The sequence below is a fragment of the Octodon degus genome, unplaced genomic scaffold, assembly GCF_000260255.1.
Source record: "Octodon degus isolate 3935 unplaced genomic scaffold, OctDeg1.0 scaffold00005, whole genome shotgun sequence".
NCBI classification, from domain to species: domain Eukaryota; kingdom Metazoa; phylum Chordata; class Mammalia; order Rodentia; family Octodontidae; genus Octodon; species Octodon degus.
In genome coordinates this window covers 21,164,740-21,177,828 of record NW_004524581.1, presented here as the reverse complement: position 1 = coordinate 21,177,828, position 13,089 = coordinate 21,164,740, and the positions used below count along the sequence as shown (strand labels likewise).

The following is a 13,089-nucleotide window of genomic DNA, read 5'->3' as shown; positions in this document are numbered from 1 at the left end:
CACACACACACACACACACACACTGAAATGTACTAGTAGCGATAACACTTTCTGAATAAGATAAACAAGTACGAGAATATGAAACCCATTGTATTTTGTGTAGTGAACTTTACCAACATCATCATCAAATAATTTAATAACTCTCCTGGGCAGTAATGACCCCAGAGTGCAAAACTAAGATTAGTAGTGAGTTAAGTTCTAGGGAGACACATTTTTTTCTTATATAAGAAAGAATTTTCTTGACCTCGCTCTGTCCAGCCAAAGCCCCCTGCCTGCTTGTCACCATAAATTCTTGCAGGACTGTAGAACATAATTCATCTTGGGGCTGAGGCCTGAGCTCCTTCCAATAAAGCAGCACCGTGTTCTTCCTTATCTCTTTGCCTCTCCGGAGCCTTAATTTCCTCTTATGCGTGTTTGTTCTCTTCTTTCTGTTTGAAGATCATTCCTTTTGATAGGGAAGATTAAATCAAAATAGTGTTGGGTAACGTTCCTAACTGTCATGGGTGAAAATTATGCCTATTGTTCTCAAATTTTGGCATAGACCTGCATCACCTGTGGAGACTGTTCAAAGGAGACTCCAGCTCTTTCACCTGGAGTCACAGTGAATGAGGTGGAGCCAATCAAAATGCCCTAGGCCTGTTACTCTGGGGTCACTGTGGCCTCCAGAACTGACCCTGATCCAGCTGAGAGGCATCCCTGAAGCCACCTACTGTGGGATGCACAGAGGCCACCCATGCCCTGGGTCTGCTCTCCTGGGGTGTCTGCATGACCCCTGGGCCCCGCCCTCATGTTCCTTCCAGCTGCTGTTTTTTCCCTGCACACCCCTCCTGTGTGTCTGGTCCTGGACCAGACTCCATCTCTGTTTCTGTTATGATGCTGCCAGAAGGGGACTTTAGCAATCTGATGGCATTACCCCACTGGGTGACCTTGCAGTGCACTTAGGCTGAGGCCAGAAGCTCTACCCTATGGGCAGGTTGTGCACGCCGACCCCTACTTGTTACTCCACACCCTCCTCTCACACTGTTCGGAGGGTTTGTGTCTTTCACTGGCTTTCTTTCAAGTTCTCAAAAAACATGATATAGTTTCCTTCCCAGAAACCAGACGTTCACTGTGTGCTTTGCCTAAAGCCCTCCTAACCCTACCTAGGCACCTCTGCACCTCTGCTTGCCATCTTAATCTATCTTTATTCACCTTTGTTACCTCTAATGACTAGTGCAGTACCAGAGTGAACCCATGGGAAGTATCTCTTAGCTGAATGCATGAATGAATGACTGGGAGGCAGTTCTGGTGACTTGGATATCACCACACATCTGACAAACGTGGCACCCTGCCTGGGGACTTTCTGCCATGTACCCGGGGCCCTGTCTCACCTCCTAGAGGTAGACACCAGCTTGATTTGATCCGGAATTCACTACAGCCACTTTAACATGGTGACTTGAACTGCACGTCGCTCCTCTAGGCCAGGACCACACCTAGTCCTATTTCAGATTTGGTCTTGGGTCTCATTCCCTTTGTCCTGCAGGCTGCCCACGGAGAGGTCCTGGGCCAGCTGAGGTTCTGCGTGTGGCCCACTTTGGTAGCAGTCAGGAGGCACAATAGGTAAACTAGGAAACCCTCTGTATGTGCTTTGTCTCGATACTCCAGTTTTCTCAAGAACTACCTGAGGTTTATATAGTCTAGTTCGAGTCCTGATCAGGGAGAAGTGGGTGGAGGATCAGGGGTGGGAGCACGGTGCTCTCGCATCATACCCTGCTCACCTCAGATACGCTGAGCTTTGGTGGAGACCTTGGGCTGTGCTGACGTCATGTCACTGGCACAGATGCCTGCTGGTAGCACGGGCAGGAAGGAGGCTTTTTTGGGCCGGTTTGGGCTCAGCTCGTCGACTTGTTTCCTCCCATCTCTGCACGGAGTTCGCCAGCAGCCCCTGGCGTACCTCAATGCCAGTGCCTCTCAGGAAAGCAGGCCCCCTCCACACACCCACACGTGTTTGACCAGAGTGTTTACCAAGGGAGGCTTGCTGACAGCAACTTCTGAGTTTCCACACACCCTCTTTACTGGGCTTTTATAAAGCTGTCTGCATGCTCCACTTCCCCTTACTCAAAGGCATTCATTAAGAAAGGAATTCTAGCTGGGTGTGGTGCTGCAGGCCCTAATTCAGCAGTCTGGGAAGCTGAGGCAGGAGGATCACAAATTTGAGCTCAACCTGGGCTGGCGCTGTAGCTTAGTGCCGAGTCCTGGGCTTCAACCCTTAGTGCTGCAGACACAAACACACTAAGGAATTCTGTGTGTTTTCCTGGAGCCTGTGTATTCATTTTCCTAGGATGCCTTTTTTCCTAACCATCTGCCCTTCTTCCTCCCTGGTGCTTGTGACCGACTTTGCCTCAGTTGGAACAAATGTTGGAGGGATTTGTTGCGGCAGCAGATGAGTTCCTTTTTCACGTGAGGTGGAGAATTTCCCCCCAGCTCTTCATAACTCATGCTGATCTGGTCTTACAGAGAGGGTGGGGATTTCTTCTGACGTCTGAGGCTGCAGATTGTTCACCTTCACAGCGGCGGAGACTGTTTCTTTGCACAGTTCATCTTCAAGGGCTCAGGACTGCTGGGGGTGTGCTGCTGTCTCCTTTGACGCTTCTGATTAATCACGCCCTTCTTGTAAGCACACCAGGCCCAGTGCCCAGGACAGGCCTGACTTTCTCTCTTAAGTGTATGTTGTGGGTCAAATTTGATTTCCTCTTCACCTAAACCCCCCTGTTTTTTAGGTGGCAGGAGAAGGGCTTGTGGAAGAATAAAGGCAGAGTCTGACTTAAATGCACTTGGGTGATAGCATTCCCCATTTCCAGAGCACTGAAGGGTGTATGGCCATTAAAAAAATGCAGCACCGAAAGTTCTGCTTTTAAGCTGTCATATCTATATGAAACATATGTCAGTACTTTGCATTTCTATCATGTAGTAATAAAAATAATATCGCTACTGTCTGGAGTTTGGCACGAAAAAGGAATGAATTACAGTTTTTAAGGCACCAGGGAAATCCTTAAAGTGCACCAACAGTTTTCCTTTCTGCTGAGTTTCTAGCAACAGTGTTTCTTTCAGAAATCTTGTAGATGCTTTTAGGTGGCTACAAGTTACAGGACAGCCAGGGTGAAACTCACCTTGAGGCCATGAGTGACAGCTGCTTCTCCTGAGTCATGGAAGTCCTGGGGATTCTTGTTTCTGCTGCAGAGGTGGCGTGTGGACCCTCACCCTAGGCTTTCGCAGATCCAGAAGGGTGACCCAATCTGTATTTCTGGGTGGGGTAGGTGGAGGGATGGATAGTACTAGGGTGGAGACGAGGAAGTTCCCTGTTTGCTCATGGTTCATTAGGAGACTTGATTCAGTGCTAGGCCTTGTCTTTTTCCCTGTTAGCATCTTTAGGATTGATTGGGGATGTCAAAAGCAACATCTGTCACCTGCTCTGACTCATTCAAGGTGAGCCTGAATCTCAGAAGTCTCAGGTTTCTTCAGGAAGTTGAGTTCAGAAATCCTTCCTGAGATCAGGTTAAGGTGACTTTTTTCTGCTGTAAGCATTAATAATTGTCCACAAGAAAGCAAATAGGCTGTAATCATATATTTATACTAGGGCTGTGTTTTCTTCAACAAGCAAGCATTTGTTTAGGAAGTCGAGATATTTCACAACCATTATTTTTCCCCACTAAAGCACTGAAAAGGTCAGAGTAGAGAGTATTTGAAAATATACTAAGATGTTGAGGATTTCTCCTTGGGAATGGGAACCAAGACTGAGAGAGAACATGATTAAGGTAAAAGATCATAAGGGATCTTGAGATCTTGACATGGCTAATATGGGAATAGGCTCTAAATTCTGAGCAAACAAACTTTAGGAACCTCTCTGAACCTCATCCTCTGCTCGAAGAAGAGCTTCTGGGCTGACAGCAGCTGCAAAGTAGACACTCAGTGAAGGTGGAGGGCCTACCTGCACGTGTACTTATGGGTTCTTTGTGTGTGCTGAGACCTTTACTACACCGTCTCACTTAAGCTTCATAACAACTTTACAAGGAGATATTCTTATTCTCCCTATTTTACAGATGAAGAAATTTGAAGCTTAAATAGGTTATGGGATTTTTTTAGAAATGATGGAGCTGGGGTTTATGGTCACTTACAGGATGGTAGAGAATGCTTGTGGGGTTTGGAGACTACTTTTTTTTTTTTTTGGGGTTCTTTTGTTTTTTTTCTCAGTACTAGAGATTGAACCCAGTATCTGGACACTCATCTCTTTGTATTTTGCTGTTGCCCAGGCTGGGCTCAAACTTTCTATCCTCCTGTCCCGGCCTCCCAGAGTGCTGGGATTACAGAATAAGCATGCACCACCATGCCTGGTTTATCTCCACTGGCTACCAGTCCCTTTTTAAGATTACTTATCCCTAATCCAGTGAATCCAATATGGAAGTTCTTGCATTTCATTTTTCTTTACCAACTCTGAGTATGTCATTATCATAGAATCTTAGGACAGTGAACTTGAAAAAGACTGACTCACCTGCAGCCCATCCTCTGAAAGAAAACACGAAGAAGTTTTCACTTATTTAGAGACAGGGAGAAGATTTTTTTTTTTTTTTCCCAATCCTGGATAGCTCCAGGAAAGGCCTCCATGAAAAGTAAAGCTATCTTTAACAGACTGTTCCCGTATATATTATGGCAGTCAGGAAGTTTATATAAAATGTAAAACCTTGCTGATAAAAATTCCTTTATAGCCTGAGAGAAAATTAGAGAGTGACTAATTGTGATCTCATTTTAATATTCCATTACTCACCAGGCCACCCTGGAGGTTCATTCAAAAGCTGGGAATTGAGTACCTGCTTTGTGCAAGCCCTTATACTTAATGATACCGAAGCTGATCTTAGGAATCTTGAAGAATTCCAGATAAACCAAGCTACCCTAGATAGTTTAGAGTCATATTTTTACTGTTTAAATAATAGTGCTATATAGTTATGAAAATGCTTTCTTTTAAAAAGATTTATTTATCTATTTCATGGTCTCACTGCATAGCTCAGACTCATAGTGATCCTCCTATCTCAGCCTCCCCAGCACTGGGGCTGCAGGCATGTGCCACCAGGCCCAATTTTGTTGGCTGGCATAGCATGCCTGGGGTTCTGGTACGGCTAGGCATATGGTACCGGGGATCGAACTTGCACTTGTCAGGCTCGTGTTTACACCACCAAGATACCTCCCCAGCCTGAAAATGCTGTTTTGTATATTAGCTTATCTAATTTTCCAGATAAATACAACAGCAGTTATGGTTGTACTCATTATTCTGCAGAGAAGGCTTGTACTTACTATCCACCTCATGGACAGAGAGTGATAACTTCCTCTTGTGATGTGGCTTAGTTGATGTGATGATGCTCATTAAAACCTAATCAGCATCACTATTCTCATGTTGCCAGTGAGCCATTGAGGCCCTAAGAACGTAGGTGACCTGCTGGGCGTACAGGAGCTGTAATTCACTCATGATCATCTTCTGGCACCCTCTTCAATTTAGACTACATGGCCTTGCTTTCTGGAGGAGGAAAGGGAGGTCCAGGGTGGGATCCCTGGCTGTGGCCACACAGCTCAGAAACAGTGGAGCTAAGGCTGCAACCCAAATCTCTCACTGGGAAGGCTTTAAGGGCTGGCACTGCGCACTGCAAGGGCTGCCCCTTGCACAGAGGACCAGAAGGCCGTGTCTGTCTTTCATTCCAGCTAAGCACCCTTGTGCTTAGGATGCTTGCTGATGATGTTAGGACTCAAGCCCAGTCTAGTCCTGCACTATGACCTCCCTGAACTAGCTCTGTGGTTCTTGTCCTTTATGTCTGTAGAAACTGTCACTTGAGAGCAGGCCTTGCCTTTATGAAGTCACGTTCTGTACCATAAGGAATGAGGCCTTTGCCACGTGAAGGCCACTTACTGCTTCTCTGCAGAATGAACTGGTACATGGCATCAGGCAATTATCAGATCCACAACAGCGATCAGTCATTCAAATCTGTCGCATTGCCAGTCTCTATAATCTCAGCTTGGAGAACTGTAAAGCACAGAAGTTCATTATTTTTAACAATGAAATATCCTTCAGGGAGCCAGGGAGATAGCTTGGTGGTCTAAGCGCCTGCCTGCCAAGCACAAGGACCTGGGTTTGATCCCTGGTAGCACATGCCCTGAGCCAAGTCGATTACCGAAACAGTGGTGCACACCTGTTATCCCAGCACTAGGGAGGCTGAGACAGGAGGATCACTACAAGTCCCAGCTGCATAGCGAGACTCTGTACCAAATAAATAAATAAATACATAAATCTTTTTAAAAAATCCTTCAGATTTCTGGAGCAAAAGTGTACGTTAACCCTGTATAGGGCAACACTTTTATTCCAATTGCAAACTCAAGGGAATGCTCCTTAAAATGGAATTGGATGAAGTTTTCCTCTATATCGCTTGATGTCAGTAAGCATCAGATAAATATCCATATGTATTTAATTATCTCCACCCAAGGAAGTACTGTGTGTCCTATTTAGGCAGTCTTTAAATAAATGGTTTCCAAGTTGAACAAATAAACAAGAAATAGCTGAAATTCAACCCTTTTGACTATATAGAAAAACCCAAACACTTTGAAAAAGGATGATCTCAGGAAAACCCTGTCTTCTTATATACTCATTTGTAATTTTATTTTTAATTTTTTTATATATTTGCTATGGGTCTTACTATGCAGCTCGGATTCGTAGTGATCCTCCTGTTTTTACCCTCCCCGGTGCTGGGATTACAGGCATGTGCCACCACGCCTGGTCTCATTGGCCGGCTCAGCAAACCCAGGTGAGTGGCCAGCGTGGCATGTGGTGCCAGGGATCAAACCCCTGTCCCTGCACTTGCCTAAACAGGCGCTTCGTCTGCTGAGCTATCTCACTGGCCCTCATTTGTCATTTTAGAAATAAACTCTAACTCTTGATTGTTTGAGTACAGGAATAGGTTTTGAAAATTAGGCTTTTTTTTTTTCCCCCAAACAGTGAGGGGTGCTGAGATAATTATAAGCCTATTCTAGGTGTAGTTACTTTAGTTCAGGTGTATTTTAAACATGACCCTAACTCTGTGTTACCATGAGGTTTCTTTTTTTTTTTTTTGGAACTGGGGATTGAACTCAGGCCCTTGTGCTTGCCAGGGAAGCACTTATTCCACTGAGCCATTTCTCCAGCCCCTAGTATGGTTTTTTTTTTTTGCGGACCCAGGGATTGAACTCAGGTCCTTGTGTTTGCCAGGTGGTTGTTTATCAAAGATAAGCGTTAGCACTTGCTGGGTACTTGTTGTGATATTTTTTCTTGTAATAATGCTCTTATCTGTGTGACTCAGGTGTTACAGCCACCAGCCCTTAGAGATGAGGAAATTGAGGCTCAATATGGCTGAGTAGCTAAGCCAAAATCACAGAGGAAGCTAGGCGTGGAGGTGCACACTGCCATCCCAGCACTCGGGAGCCTGAGGCAGGAGGATTGTCACGAGTTCAAGGCTGGCCTGGACTTGTCTCAAGAAAAAGAAAAAATGATAAATAAAGTCTATGACCCCAAAGCATCACACAGAAAATAGAAGTCTCAGAATTGATTCTGATCCTAATTCTGAATATCACAAGGGCCATGGATATTCTGATGTACTAAGCTGTCCTGTTAACAACCTGGTCGATTAGACTTTTAAAAATTAACATAAAAATATAAAGGTTCATGTAAGAAACATGTGTTAAGAGAAAGTTGCAGAGAAATCTGGCTGCAGTCCTCTAGAATGAAACAGTGCACCATTTTTTTTTTCAGTGCACCATTTTTTGTGCACACTTCTTTTGCATTGGACTCATACAGCAAATTTTCCCTCTTACATAGACTGAAGGTTTTTTAATAGATCTACTTGTCTTTCAGTTTCTACCTCTGAGAAACTCCATGGTGATGCACCCAAAGGCATGATTAGTTCTTTGCAATTAACCCTCACGGTTTTATTCCTATTATTATTATTATTATTATTATTATTGATAAAACTAAGCTGCCTTCCAACCTTAGGTATTTTAAAAACAAATTTCAATAGCATTGAAAGCATTTTCCTGTTTGGGGCCATCTTCTTAATGTCGAAATCATCTGTGTTTTTCTTGAAGGTAATTTCTGCTTTAGCTGCAGCGTGAGAGTTGCACCGCCCTCCCGCTTCCGTTCTATTCGTGCTCTATGCTGCCCTATCCTTCGACCTCTCCCAGCCTCATATTAGAAAGAAAAGGTAGCCTGTGCTGGAACCATGACTGTAAAACCCCAATCCAAGTCTGAAAGATGGATATGCCCCAGTGAAAAGCACCATTTCCATGTTTCAATTCTACAAGTTAACTTTTCGAAAACTAATTTCTAACTTTAAAAAATTAGTAAAACATGTTCAGCAGAGGGATTTTAGAGAATAGGGAAAATAAATAGATTCCACTTTGTAAAAATAACCAAAGCGAATTGCTTTCTAAATGACCATTAAACTTTCCAAATAGAAACATTTGTGTCTAAGAGAGACAAATTGTCCTTCGTGTGATCTGGTTTGGTGTCTCTTTGTGACTGAAAGTCTAGAAAAGCCTGTCGAGAGCATGAAGGGTGAGGGGGTAGGATGTAGTCGTTCCTTATTATGTTCCCACTTTTTCTGCTTTACCCTGTTTAATTTGGGGAGGGCATGTTGCTGAGGCTGCCGCTCTGGTGTACTGAAGATGTGTTTCTTCTCTTTCCCAGACCCCAGGCAGGCGCAGTCGTCCCCGCCCTGGTCCTATGACCAGTCTTACCCTTCGTACCTGAACCAGTTGACACCCCCGTCCATCCACTCCACCACCCCGCTGTCTTCCACGCGGGGCACTGGGCTTCCTGCCATCACCGACGTGCCCAGGCGAATTTCAGGTAAAGACCAAGCTTGAACTAGAAACACAGCCCTATGCAGGAGCTGGGAGAGTGGGATGGGCCAAGCCTGTCTCATCCGTGTCCTCCATGTCACAGTTAGGAGCATGTGGGCCAGGGCATGAAAAGAGGCACCCAGATCTTCTGAAGACCAGGGTCAGCAAACCCTGGGACATTGTAAATCAGCAGATGGGAAACCCAGTAGAGATGGCACCCATCTCTTACGATGTAATCAATAGTGCCCAGCTGGAGTCCTGACAGATTGTATCCCAGGGATGGGGTCTTCTCCTGAGGGTCCATGCCAGGGCTTCCCCTGCTTGTTCCTTTCTGCTCCTGACACCTACCTGTAAATCACACTGCAGAGGGGTGGCACAGTCCTGCACGCCTAGGTGGCCAGATCAGCCAGTTCTAAGAGGGTGCACCTGTGAACTCGGGGCTGTTCAAGTGCAGAGACTTGGAGGAGTCTGGAAAGGGGCTATGCAGCCAGGTCAGACCAGAGGCTGCCTTTCCATGAAGCACACTGCTGTCCCTTGCAGTGTGACAGCCCCTGTACCCACAGGTTCACCCTCTCCAAGGCTGTCCCCAAATCTGTGGCTGGTAGGGAGGAGCTGTTTATGCTCAGTGACCTGGCTGATCCCTTCTCTCTCTTGGTGAGTTCATCAGAGTCAGAGAATGTCTGTGAAGACTTCAGATAGACAAACAGACATACATACAGGCAGGCAGACAGACAATAGGCAGGCAGGCAGATAGACAGACGGGAAATTTACAAGCCCTCAGCCAAGCACATGTATCCCAGAGAGGAGGAAAATAGTTGTCTTCCCATTCACTGTGACGTAGTACAAACCCCAACAGTGCCTTGTGAGGCAATAGCACAGCCCCCCATAGGCACAGCCCCACTGCATTCAGGGTGCCAGGAGCTATTCTCCTAGCTAGGGCCCCAGAAAGCTTGTGTGACTCCTGGCCAGGTTAATGCCTCTCTTTCTCTCTTTCTTTCTCTGTGTGTTTCTGTCTGTCTTCTCTCCCTCTCTCGTTCTCCACCAAGCTCGAAGCCACTGCTCTCTCCGCTGAGCTGCACCGCTGCAGAAGCCTGGGCAGCAGGCTTGCGGGCTCTGATTAGCTCAGACTCCTTTCTTTCTTTCAACTTGGGAGGAGGGAAAGCTTTGTTTCTCGAGCACAGAGCAGGCGAGGGCTCTGTGGTCCTAGTGCCTTCGCACTGTCTGCGACAGATGGACGCCCACAGGGGTGAGTAGGGAAGGAAGAGGGGTGGAGGGCCACTGCAAGACCCTCGGGGAACTGTGTTACCACTTTGCATTGATGACTGCTTTACTACTTTCGTGAACTGCATGCAACTCCCTGGGGAATTGTGCAGCATTGAGGATTTTAGTTATTGCCTTTCCTGACTGCCATCCCCGTCTCCTCGAGGCAGGCATCGGTTAGACACAGGAAGGAAGGGAGGAGAAGGACCTGGAGGAGTCAGGAGCAGAGGCATGGGTCAGAGGCTTGGTGCTTCGTGGTGTTGAGTTAGTGCTGGGCTTTCCCTCTCTGTTCCACACTGTTTTATTTTATAAAGGCCCACAGTGACATTTGACAGAGGAGACTTGTGCCAATGTGCTTGTGTTGAGGATGCCTTTGAGCATCTGTCTACCGACCCTCTGAAGGGTCTGCTGAAGCAGACTTTACAATTTTTTTCCCCTCTAGTAGAATCTAGAGGGGGAAGAAAAAAACAAAACAACCCAATGCACAGTTAAAGCTTTAGAGACACTTATCTGTAGCATGTTTTTCTTTTTTCTTCTTTCTGAGAGGTATTAGTATTAGGGAAAACCATTAAAAATAACATTGGAAAGATGTGGCCTCAGTGAATAGTGATTATGTATCACTTACTCGGCTAAGGCAGAACAGCCAGATTATTTTGAGTCCATTTACTGGGAATTGTTGAAAACATTTCCATGAAACGATACCCCAGCCCCCTGGTCGCACAAAGTGAAGGTAGGAGCAGAAGGGAGTTTACTTTCCAGCCATACGTTGATCTTTGTCCAAAGGTGGGAATGAGTCCCTGCTTCAAGCTGGTTTAAAACTGAGTCTGGTCCAGTTTTCTCCACCTCAGCCAGCATCTCGTGAGCCTTCGCTGGTAATGAAGCAACACGGGGCCAAGGTGGGAGGTTCCGTACAAACACAAAGAGAACAGAAAATCCCTCCTGTCAGCACGGAGGGAAACAAGAAGAAATGGCAAGGTAGAGACCATTGGGGACTTGTTGTACCTGACCTTGCTCTTGGCCACAGGCTGTGCCTGATGGACGTGGGGGCGGTGACATCTGGAGTAGGACCTGTGGCCTAAGTTCTTAGGCACCATGGCGCACAGGTTCTATGTATTGTGTGATCCAGGCTTATGGTCTTCTACATGTGAGACTCAGTAGTGAGAACTTTTGTCCTTTTTAGACGTTTTAACACAAACAAAGCCCTTTGGATTAAGTCCATGCCTATGCCCCTAGTTGTCAGTAGGACTGGTGTCAAAATTAGGCTGTTTCCCTCACACAGGACAGTGAAAATATTAACTTTCACCTCCATCCTCATGTAGGCTGTGGCTAGAAATCTGCCTGTCTAAAAGGGGCGCGCCAAATATTCTCTTACTATTTTGGGCAAGGGAGAATTAAAATATGCATTAATGTAGTAGATTTGGAGGTCCTGACCCAAGTTTGAATTCAGCTCATACATATACCAGGGAAGCTTCTTACTTGTCTGAAATTTAGTTTTATTAATGTAAAGAGCGATATGATATTTATGTCTTAGGGTTATTCTGACTGTAAAGAGTTCTCAGGGAGGACTTTTGATACATACATAGTATGTGCAAGTAGATTGCAGCTGATTGTATAAAGTTAACATTACTTGAAAAATTGTACATCTGTATATAATTTGAATCATATAAATAAAAGCCTGAACTTTTACAGGGGATTATTTGCTTTACATGAGCAAATGAATCAGTAGAGGACCTATTGAAAATAAAAATCCCTTGGAATATTTAAATATTTAAAGGAGTTAATACTCTTGTGGCATTCAGAACACACCACAGTACCTAACATATAGACGTATTCACACATTTGCTATTATTATATAGTTTTGAAATGAATGTTTATAGAGCCGAAAGCACTAGGAGTCATTCACAAACTCAGTAAAGCACCAAGGAGAAGTAACTGCTCAATTGTCATAAAACAGACAACGTTGAGTTATATTTACATTAACTAGGCATGATACTGTTTGATTCCAAAGGACCTTATGAATAAATGCAACCAGAAAGAACCTTTAGAAAGATCTGTTTCCAATGAAATTCCATTTCATCCTAAAAGATCTTTCCAAAGAAAGGACATGCATGACTTACTCTACTTGAAGACCTTCAGAAAGATCCAGTTTTACACGTGCTTTTATTGGCAGTACCCTTTCGAGTAATTTTTCAAATGTGATCGTGGTTTTAGAATTGAATGAATTGTAACAATGACAGTGCTATTAGATTATCTGATTTTCTCCCTTGCCCAAAATAGTGTGAGAATTTTTAATGTAACAGTGGCAGTGACGTTAGATTATATGTGGTCTTCCTCAGCCCTTTCTTGGGAGCAAGGTACAAACACAATAGAATGATAAAGGACGTTACCTATGATCCCTACTTCATTGCAAAGGAAGATGAAATATGAGGTGTCTTAAAGTTCAAAGCATATAGGAAGATGGAGGAAACATTTATTAGCTCACCATACTTAGTGTAACAAGAACAACAGCTGTGATAAGTTTATGACTGAACAATATATTTTTGCCCTCTGACGGACACATGAGATTTACTTTATGACAGTGAGTTTGGATTGCACTAAGATAACTGATAAAAATCAAGCACTGTAGTACTTACTAGAAGGCAGTGTTGTGATATTACAGTGCAGAACAAACCCATTAGTGGTTGGTTCTTGTCTTTCACCAAACTTACTATGATAAGCAAGGCCCCAATCATCTAATAATCTGTATTTAAGTAATGTAATGTCATACATTATTTCTATCTTCTATAGTCCTAAAAGAATCTTCACTGTAAGAGCAACCAAAATTATTTATTTATTTATTTATTTGTGTGTGTGTGTGTGTGTGTGTGGCCAGCTCAGCCCACCAGGGGGCGGGGCTGGCTGGCATGTGGTGCTGGGGGATTGAACCGCGGTCCCTCTGCT

General features: G+C 44.7%; 1 protein-coding gene across 4 annotated transcripts in view; it reads left to right on the top strand.

Annotated features, from left to right (window-relative positions):
* The window catches only part of Runx2 (runt related transcription factor 2), a 128,420-nt gene that overhangs the window by 88,422 nt on the left and 26,909 nt on the right, over positions 1-13,089 (top strand). For all 4 annotated transcript variants that reach the window (XM_012515909.2, XM_023719386.1, XM_012515913.2 and 1 more), the window contains one exon: positions 8,735-8,896. In XM_012515909.2, the coding sequence (XP_012371363.1) occupies positions 8,735-8,896 (162 nt within the window). The remainder of the gene's footprint in view (positions 1-8,734; positions 8,897-13,089) is intronic.